This window comes from Amphiprion ocellaris, chromosome 8, assembly GCF_022539595.1.
Source record: "Amphiprion ocellaris isolate individual 3 ecotype Okinawa chromosome 8, ASM2253959v1, whole genome shotgun sequence".
Lineage (NCBI taxonomy): Eukaryota > Metazoa > Chordata > Actinopteri > Pomacentridae > Amphiprion > Amphiprion ocellaris.
This window is the reverse complement of record NC_072773.1, coordinates 5455495-5466464: the sequence shown is the minus strand read 5'-3', so window position 1 is coordinate 5466464 and position 10970 is coordinate 5455495. Positions and strand designations below refer to the sequence as shown.

Below are 10970 nucleotides of genomic sequence, written 5' to 3'. Positions count from 1 at the left end.
ATGTCTGGAGATGAGGGATTCAGTTTTGTCAGTAAAGTTCAAACGAGCACAGATGTCAGTTTGTACCCAGTATGAGGCCGACCATGGTGCTGAGATATCCGGTCCCACTGCCCAGGTTGAGGAAGGAGAGTCCAGGATGGAGATCCAGAGCCTCCATCACCTCAGAGTAGATACATGGAGCAGAAAGGTGGATGTTTCCATGTCGCCACGCCAAGTCCTGAAGAAAAAAGAAAAGAACAGTATGTAGCTGTGAAAAGTAGTTTATATACACTACAAGACCACAAACAAGACCATGCATGCAGTTTTGAGTTTCCAGTGACTCCTGTACCTATGAGTTTTTCTAGGATGGAATCATTAAAACATCCATCCATCCATCCATTATCTATACACCACTTAATCCTCACTAGGGTCATGGGGGGGCTGGAGTCTATCCCAGCTGACTCAGGTGAAGGCAGGGGACACCCTAGACAGGTCACCAGTCTGTCGCAGGGCTACATACAAAGACAAACAAGCACTCTCACATTCACACCTACGGGCAATTTAGAATAATCAATTAACCTCAGCATATTTTTGGACTGTGGGAGGAAGCCGGAGAACCCGGAGAGAACCCACGCATGCACAGGGAGAACATGCAAACTCCATGCCGAAAGATCCCGGGAAAGCCGGGACGCAAACCAGGGATCTTCTAGCTGCAAGGCGAAAGTGCTAACCACCCTCATTAAACCCTCATTAAAACATGCGTCTTTGTAATAACAATCGGGACCTTTGGTTCTTTCCTAGATTTAATACACTTGTCATGACAAAATCTGGTGGGTCAAAAATACACAGACAGCAATGATGATATTTGGTGAAATTTCCCATTTTTACCTAAACTAGGCAGTTTTGGTTTCGATCTACAAGCTTCTGGTTTATGTTTGACTCCTCTGTATAGAATTGGTGCAGTTCAACCAAATGTGTTGTCTTTCTGACTTATTTTTTCATCAGTCCACAGCTTCTTGATGGGTTTAATTCGGGATTTTGAGGAGACCAGTCTAGAACTTTCATTCTAGCCTGATTGAACTGTTTCTTTCCCACCTCTGATGTGTGTTTGGAGTCACTGTCTTGTTGGAACATCCAACTGTGTCCAAGATTAACCTTCTACTGATGGTTTTAGGTTTTAATCCTCCTTCATTATTCTATTTACTTTGTGTAAACCTCCATTTCCACAGAGCATGATACTGCCACCACCATGCTTGACGGTAGGGTTGGTGTTCTTGAGGTTAAAGGCCTCAACTTCTCTCCTCCAAACATATTTCTCATCAGTTTTTCGTCCATTTGACCACAGAACTTTCCTCCAGAAGGCCTTTTCTTTGTCCATGTGATCAGCAGCAGACTTCAGTGGACCTTTAAGGTTCTGCTTCTAGAGGAAGAACTTCCTTCTTCATGGATCCTCTCAGCTCATGTTGATGTAAAACCCTGTGGACACTGACAGCTGTGTTCCAACAGCTTCTCATTCATTCAGACCTACATTTTGTTGATTCTTGACCATCCTGACCAATTGTCTCTCAGCAGCAGGTGATAGTTTAGAACAGTTATTTTTTTCTTTCTGATTGTTGCACTGACACAACAGTTTTAAAAGTTTATTCCATCTGAAAGACTACTTTCAGTACTGGTCTTCGTAGTTGTAAAGGTTGATTTAACCCAAGAGCATGATACTGCCACCACTATACTTAATGGTAGGTTTGGTGTTCTTGGGGTTAAAGACCTCACCTTCTCTCCTCCAAACATATTTCTGTTCATTGTGACTAATTGACTTTACGAGTCAGTGATTTGCTTCTTCGGATCTTTGCTTAACTTCTCAAGATTTTTCCACTGTAATGTTGTTTCTGAGTCTAATGAGTTGATCAAATGAGTCCTATTTAAATGGGCTCAGAGGAGTCAGCAGCTGTAGTCAATCATAATCACTCACAAGAAGAGGTCCTGACAGTTAAAAAAACTTTGAATAATACTCTGATTAAAAAAGTGATAATTCATGTTGTTGTATGTATAGCTTTGAACCAGAAGATTTTTTAAATATTTCCAGAAGACCTGTAATAAAGTTACATAAGGACCAAAATGCACGATTGTCTTTTTGCGATAAATATACACTTATTTCAATCATTCCATCATAGCAAAAAAGACTCATAGGAGTCATTACAAACTCAGTACTGCCATGATATATAAGGTCTTTACAAACGTATGGAAACTTTTGTTCACGACTGTACATTTACCAGCTCTGAATTTCTTTTGAATCCCATAACTGGCTGATTCCACAGACGACTTCTTTGCTCACCTTGTAGGCATTGTCCCGGTATTCGTCCAGGTAGTAGTCGGCCCGGTCGATGGCTCTAAATGCTCGCTCCACCAGATCTGAGCGGATGTAATAAGCCTCCTTCAGGTTGTCAATCAAGTCATCATTGTCCTCACCGGCACTCACAGCTCCACCCATCCTGACTGCAGGAAGTAAGAAGGAATTCAGGTTTATGATCCCAAACGGCATGATCACAAACACAGAGCACTGCTGCACACAAAAGAGCATTTTATCTGCTTATGTTCACTTTTTTTTTTTTGTTTAAATGTTTTATTTCTGCACTTTTCAACTGATATTGATTTCTTTTTGAAATGGGAGATTTCAGGGTTGAGAAATGTCGGAGTTCTAGATTTTTGCACTTTAAAACTAGAATTATAAATATGAGCAAAATAAAAAAAAAACAGTTGAAATTTGAATCACATTACTCTGATATTTATTAAAACACTGAGCTGAAACAAATTAAATGCAGCAGACAAATCATTTCTGGTCAAAGCTTCCCAAAATTGAGGATGCGCTATAAATAATTAAATATTGAATAAAATGGATTAACCAAGAACATAATCAGTAGACTATTCAATACCATGAACTAGGGCTGAAATGACTCCTCGAGTTATTCTAGTAATTTGATTACTAAAATTTCTTTAGGCAAAATTCTCTGAATCGGGGCTCCGTTTATTCCACTACATACTATACCTCAGGTCACTAACTGGACCCAGACTCCATCCATTACGGACCCGGACCTATAATCAATAAATTACAAGGGGATTTCAGATTTGATGGGATGCTTCTATTTTAACCGGTGCAGCTTTTCTAATGTTTCTGGCATTTATCAGATCAGAGGACTGAACTATGAAGCTAGTTAAATATAGCCAGGCTTTCTTTGTGTGAGTCGACAAAAACTAAAACCTCCATCAGAGTTAACAGGTATGAAGGTGGTTTCCAACTTTCTTTGTTAACTCAGACTTTCTGCTTCAAACTCGTCACACAAACAGGAGCGTTTAACAATCATTTGACTCATTTTCTGCACTAAATGAACCAATCATGAACAGGTTGTTTTAATGGAGAACAATTAAGAACATAAAAATTTATGACAGTAAAAAGCTGCCACTGGAAATGATGTAAGACAGGAATTCTGGTAGTAAACTTAATCACACTAAATGTATTTATTTTAGCGATCAATGCAGCCGATTATTGGTAACAGACAGCTGCACAATAAAACTATCAAACTTAATATATTCAAATATGATATTGTATTGAAGTACATTTAGGTCTGACACTGACTCATAATGAAGGAAATCACTTCAATTTGTGAACAAATCAAAGAGTAACTAAAGTTACTGATTGAATATTCTCTGTAATCAATACTAATAAACTGATCAGTTTTCTTATTTGTGTTCTATCAGCTGCAGTAGCAGCAGTTTAAATGGATCAAACATAAAAACATATTTATGGGATTTCTGCATCAACAACTAAATACATGTTGGGTTCCCATGGCTTTAGTTTTAGTAGAATACCCCTGTACTACACTATATATGTACAATACTAGTGTACTATACTATATATGTACAATACATCTGTACTCTACTATATATGTACAATACTAGTGTACTATACTATATATGTACAATACATCTGTACTCTACTATATATGTACAATACCCCTGTACTATACTATATATGTACAATACATCTGTACTCTACTATATATGTACAATACCCCTGTACTATACTATATATGTACAATACATCTGTACTATACTATATATGTACAATACATCTGTACTATACTATATATGTACAATACCCCTGTACTATACTATATATGTACAATACCCCTGTACTATACTCTATATGTATAATACACCACAGATGTACGCTCGTGTTCTACCAGGACGGTTATTTCTGTTGCACAGTGCGCTTGCTTCTGCTGTTGATGCTGTAATGTGCATGTCAAGCGCAGAATCCGATTATTCGATTAATCACCAGGATAATCGATAGAATACTCGATTACTAACATAATCGATAGCTGCAGCCCTACTATAACCTGCTGTTACCTGCAGCCCTAAACAATGTTTGTCCTTTTGTGACAACTTCAAATAAGGTTGGGCAATATACCATAATAAAGAGACAAATTAGAATAAAGTTGATGTAAATCCTGATATTGACAGTAAGTTTTCTGAAACAAATATAATTTTGCTCAACAAAAAAAGCTACGTGATGTTTTTTGTAATATTATTAATGAAAATATTTTCTGTGAAAGCCATTACCTGGGATGTATTTTAAGTGTTTGTTTACTATCTTTGTTTGGTGCAAAGCTGTCCTGAGTTTTGCTTGTTTATGACGTCTGCAATGTAGAAACATGGAAACACCGGGATCCTGTGCACAGACATTTCTAAAGCCTCCAGCTTGTGGATATTTTGCACCTCAACTAATCATTATATGTCTCATTGTGGTCATTATGCATCTGTTTGTGGTCATTTTGCATTTAAATTTGGTCGCGTTGGGGCTCATTTTGGCTGCTTTGTATTTCATTTACCCTGTTTTGTGTCTATTTTTAGCCATTTGGAGTCTCTTTGTAGTCCTTTTGCATTTCATTTAGATCATTTTGCATCTCCCCATTTTCACTGTTTGCATTTTGTGAGGCATTTTGCCTGTGAAGGTCAGGGCTTCCAAAGGCCTGTGCCTGGTAGATATGTGCTCGATGCTGGTGCTTTTCCTTTGTTGGTTCTACTTATTTAGGTCTCGTGACTAGGAGAAAACACATATTTTCAATACAGAAAACCAGTTCTGAAGCATGTTTTGTCAAGAAAAACAACTGAGACTGTAAATCACCTGTTAGACTGAAGTAAATGTGTTTTTTTGTCACATTGCTCAGCCAATAAGTCGAGCCATAAATTTCAGATTTGAAAATACAAAATGCACCATGTGTGGCTCCGAGCACCAATAAAGCAGAGATAAAGGCCTAAATGAAGCAGCAGAACTTTAGGTGTGGCTGAGCTTCACGAAAATGTTAGAAACAACAGTGGAGGACGAAGCCAAAGGACAGAGATCATAGGGCCAAGTGGCTGCCAAATGGTGGCGGCAGTCATGAGGCTACAAAAGAACAAAGGCCCATGCAGCATTTAAATGTTACTGGACGTTCTGCCTTTGATGCCACTTTGAGCTGATGAAGCAGTCGGCAGGTGGTGAAACGCTGAAGGAACCAACAGCGACACGAAACCTCGTTTTCAGAGCATCCAGGCTGAGATGGTGCCCGTTTGTTTTAGAACTGATTCTAATGTTTCTGGTCCTGAGCTATAGATCAGCCAGTTTGCAGCTTTAGATCCTCAGGTGGATCCTTCTATCTGTTCCAAAGGCATTAAATCTGAGGGTGACCCCTTGGTTCTGGTCTCGTTTGAAATCAGTTGTTAAAATAATTTTTTTAGACCTGTTTGTATGTGATGTCGTCTATTTTATTTGAACCAGGACTTTTGTATGTTGTTGTATAACTAGTGCGTACAACTACCATTTAAAAGTTTGGGGTCACCCAGACAATGCCATGTTTTCCATGAAAACTCACACTTTTATTCATGCTCTCACATAATTGCACAAGGGTTTTCTAATCATCAATTAGCCTTTCAACACCATTAGCTAACACAATGTAGCATTAAAACACAAGAGTGATGGTTGCTTTCATTAAAAATCTGCCATTTCTGGAGAAAAAAGGATACTATCTACTGACTGTTTTGTTGGTTGCAAGTAAGAAATCGATAATGAAGAAATGGCTATCGCAGGATATTCCCACCATGTCAGCACAGTGGGCTATAACACTGGATATTTATAAAATGGAAGAGATGACAGTGATGTAAACCAAAACCAAGACTGGTTTGTAGCATGTTGGGGAAAATGGGTTGGGTCTATAAAAATTAAAAAGCCCAATTTAATTTTGAGTCTAAAAAGTTAAAGACAATGTAATGGTCACTCCCTAATGTTCATAAAGATGTTCATGTTTCAGTTTATTTTATTGTATTTTCTTGGATGGGAAACTGTCTTCCGACAAAAGAATAATGGTAATATTGTGCACATGCTGGCACATGTGAATTGTACCCGTCACTAAAAAGCTGATAAAACTAAAAAATAAATAAACACTGCTGTTTCCAGCTAGAATAGTGATTTATCACATTAACAATGTCTAGACTGTAGTTCTGATTAATTTTATGTTATCTTCATTGAAAAAAAATGCCTTTCTTTCAAAAATAGGTGACCCCAAACTTTTGAACGGTAAATAAAGTCATTATTATACTATAATTTACTTAGACTTTTTATTACACTTTTTTTATAATTACCAGCACAATTTTGCACCTTTTTCTTCTATCAGCACAATTTGCATGATATTTTGAAAAAGGGTGAATAAAGGATCTATTTACGTCTAAGTCTGTCTTTATTTAATTATTAATACTCTTGTTTCTAAGTCTTTAACTCCTTTAATCCTACTTGTTATTTTTGCCTTGATTTGATAAGGCCTGTTTGGTGCTTTCGCTGTTTTATTTTAAACATTCTGTTTTTGAAATGTGCTGCATAGTTATTGTTTCTTGATGCAGTGAGCGCAGCTGGCCAACAGGGGCGCTGCTGAGCCAATGTGGACCACACTAAGTGGTTTAGTAGGCTAGTAGGGTACAACACTTCCTGCACAACGCCGCCGTTACAGTCTCACAATCCATCTGCTGATTCAGTGAATCGGCTCACACGGTTATTCCTCTTTTAACGGTCTTTTTACCGGAGAGTCGAAACAAACGCAGGTCCCGTTATAACGCTAAAGTGTCCGCGCGCTGTTGCTGCTGCTGCGGCGGCGATTTGCGCCACTCAGGCGATCCAATTTCGAAGAAACGCAAACAAAATCACGCTCTGACACCGCAACAAACACCGAGAATAAAGCGGAAAAGCAACCTAGACCGTGTGTAGAGAACTGTCACGGAGCGACAAGGTCAACACCGACGGAAATAACCGCGTTCAGCTCCGCGCTGGAAGAAAAGAAAAACAAGGAGAGAAGAACGAGGAGCTAACGGGAGCTGTGAGGACCCGTCGCGGAGCTTCGTTCGCTGCGGCTCCGCAACGAATCCTCGCCGAGCCGCTCCACTACCTGCTGTAACACCCGCCGGAGAGTCGGGGTCCCGCTGGGTTCTGCTTCGGTTCGGTCTTTTGTTGTTGGGGTTCCGCTCACAAACACACCGCTGCTGCTGGATGTAAACATTCGGCCAGCTGACGCGCTGACGTCAGACGTAAGGCGACGCACGGCGGCGTAAAGAAGAAGGTGGCCTAGTTTCTGCTGCTCGCTGCAACAGTCCACATGTGGCAGAAAAACCCAAACACACCCAGTAACAGTCAATATTTTAACAACATTTATTCAAGGTTTGATGCTGGGATTTTGTCAAACTGGTCACTCAATTCAGCACAGTCAGATTTTAACTTGCACCATTTCTAAGCTATTTACAGTGAAATGAATATTAAATGTGAGACACTGTCCTGTAAAACATTTTAATGAAGACAGATTTTTTTTAAATACAACTGTAGTTTATGAAACATTCTGTTATGAAAAACGGCACAGTGAAATGAAAAGGTACACTATAATACAGAAATTACTATTTTCTTAAATGACTTAACGGTTAAAAAAAGATTTCATCATATTTTCAATTTATTTAATACTGAACAGTGACAGAGAAGTACCACAAATAAACACAGACTGAGTGCAGAAAGACACAATTTCACTAGAGACAAAAAACGTAATGACAACAAACAGCCACAAAACCTAAAGAAAATGTATATAGATATGAGACAATGTTTTGTAAAACATCATAATGAAGTGTGATTTTCTGAAATAAAAGTGTAATCTTTGAAAAATGCCATTATGAAAAACAGGGCATCGTGAAATAAAAAGGTATACTACAATATAGAAATTACTACATTTAATCATAATGAAATATGTTTCAGTATTTTCTTAAATGACTCCACACATTATTATTTTTTTATATGATTTCATCATATTTTCAATTTATTAAACACTGAACAAAGAGGTGGCTGTTAAGGTTTCTGCTGGGATTTTGACAGATTCGGGATCAGCTCAGCGCCCAGTCTTTACATTTTTACTTGATAATTTGAGTAAAAACCTAAAGAAAATTGATACAATTACGAGACAATGCGATGTAAAACATCATAATGAAGGGTGATTTTCTGAAATAAAGGTGTAATTTATGAAAAATGCCATTGTGAAAAACAGCTTTTTGAAATGGAGCATAGTGAAATAAAAAGGTACACTATAATAGAGAAATTACTTCCTGAAAACTGACACAATAAACATTTGATAATAGAAAGACAAAAAAAATTACAAAGACATACAGAACAACTGCAAATGATGTGTCATTTATGTTTCTTTTAGTCTGGGACTTGTGTTCTTTTATTGGATTTCGAAGTATTAACAACATCCATTCAAACTTTATTTTTTTAATTTTGAAGTTTTTTTCTTTCAGTAAGGTTTTTTGACTGCAATTATCCTCCATACCATGTGTGAATTCATCATGGCCTTGTTCATTGTCTTCATGAGACCTTTATTTTATCTTTATTTTATTGTACTTTGTGTAATTGTTGTCTTGCTTCTTTAAAGCTTTATCTTTATCCAGGTGCTGCAACATGTAAATTCTCCAGGTGAGAGATCAATAAAGTTTTTTTTAATCTTATGTCAAACTCTGAGGGATAGAGGACTCATTTTCAATATAAGATAAGGTAGACTTTATAAGCAACTAAATCAATTAAAACAAGAACAGCTGGAAGTAAAATCAGATTAAATTACAAACCAGAAATGCCCCAGGTATAAAAATAAGTCAAGTTTTATAATAATAATAATAATAATACCTTTAATTTATAATGCACTTTACATATAAAATCTCAAAGTGCTACAATGCATTTAAAAGAAATACTTTAGAAATGGTAAATATGTTAGAGCTTAAATAAGAATGTCTTCAGCCCTTTCTTAAATGACTCCAGGGACTGTGGGGCCCTCAGGGGTGGTGGTAATGTGTTCCACAGTTCAGGAGCAGCTGTCTGGAACGCTCTATCACCCATTGTTCTCAGGTTGGATCTTGGAGTGCACAGAAGGTTGGTATTAGTGGATCGAAGTTGTCTGGAGATGGTGCGAAGGGTTAGGAGTTCTGAAAGATAGTCCGGGGCATGTCCATGAATGCACTGGTAGGCAAGCAAACAGATTTTGTACTGGATGCGTTTTGCGATTGGAAGCCAGTGGAGGTTACGGAGGACAGGTGTGATGTGGGCCTGTTTGGGCGTCCTCGTCAGGATCCTAGCGGCGGTGTTTTGCACGTGTTGAAGCTTTAGGAGGCTTTTTGCTGGGATCCCGACGAGGAGGGCATTGCAGTAGTCCAGCCTGGAGGAGACAAAGGCATGAACCAGCTTCTCAGCATCGGAGAGGGAGAGAGTGGGACGGAGTTTTGAGATGTTTTTTAGATGAAAAAATGAAATTTTACAGAGATTTTGTATGTGGTGTTCAAATGACAAATGTGGGTCAAAGATGACTCCCAAATTTCTTACAGAGGAAGAGAGAGGAATGGAGAAATCAGAGAGTGAGATAGCAGAGATGGGAGAGGATTTGAGCTGGTGAGGGGTCCCTATGAGAATGGCTTCAGTACAACTCTTTATGTTATTTCAGGTTGCAGGTACACAGTGACTTAAAAAAATGGAGTAAAATATCAGTCTGTGAGAGGTGTTGCTATGATTTTGATACATTTTAACCTGATACTTGGAGTAAAAACCTATACAAAATGTATATAAATATGAGAAAATGCTCTGTATAGCACCATTACAAATAGGGATTGCCTGAAATAAAAGTGTCATTTATGGAGAAAAAAAAATCCATTATCACATTGTTTTATGACTGGTTTATGAAACAGGGCATGATTTACTATGATAAGATTTCTTGTTTAAAGTCAGTAAAAAATACAAAATAAAGAGACAGAAAAATGCCACAAATAAACACAGACTGACTGCAAAGAGACACAAATTCACTACAGAGACAAAAAACGTAATGACTATAAACAAAACAGCTACAACGAAATGCAAAATGACAACCATGAGAAGACAAAAAAAACTACAGAGATGCTAAACAACTGTCAATGATGTGTCATTTATGTCTCTTTTAGTCTAGATTTTAGCCTGATCATTTGAGTAAAAGCTGAAAGAAATTAGTATAAATGAGACAATGTTCTGCATAACATCACTGTGAATAGGGATCGTCTGAAATAAAAGTGTAATTTCTATTATGAAATAAAAACTGATTTATGAAACAGAGTATAGTGAAATAAAAAGGTATACTACAATACAGAAATTACTTCCTAAAATGTGACACAATGAACATTTGATAATATTGAAATAAGCTTCAGTATTTTCTTGAACGACTCCACAAATGAGCATTTTTCATCATATTTTCAGTTTATTTGACACTGAGCAAAAAGGTGGCTGTTAATAGTTTTTGTTGGAAGGTCAGTCAAAAAAAAAAAACACAACAAAGAGACAGAAAAGTGCCACAAATAAACACAGACTGACTGCAAAGAGACACAAATTCACTCCAGAGACATAAGACATGATGGCTACAAACAAC

General features: G+C 37.6%; 1 protein-coding gene across 1 annotated transcript in view; it reads right to left on the bottom strand.

Annotated features, from left to right (window-relative positions):
* The window catches only part of LOC111582027 (protein-L-isoaspartate O-methyltransferase domain-containing protein 2), an 18333-nt gene extending 10754 nt beyond the window's left edge, over window positions 1-7579 (bottom strand). The window contains 2 exon segments of the mRNA XM_055013236.1: window positions 2312-2472; window positions 7449-7579. Coding sequence (XP_054869211.1) covers window positions 2312-2467 — 156 coding nt within the window. The 5' untranslated portion in view covers window positions 2468-2472; window positions 7449-7579.
* Window positions 7580-10970: the final 3391 nt, after the last annotated feature.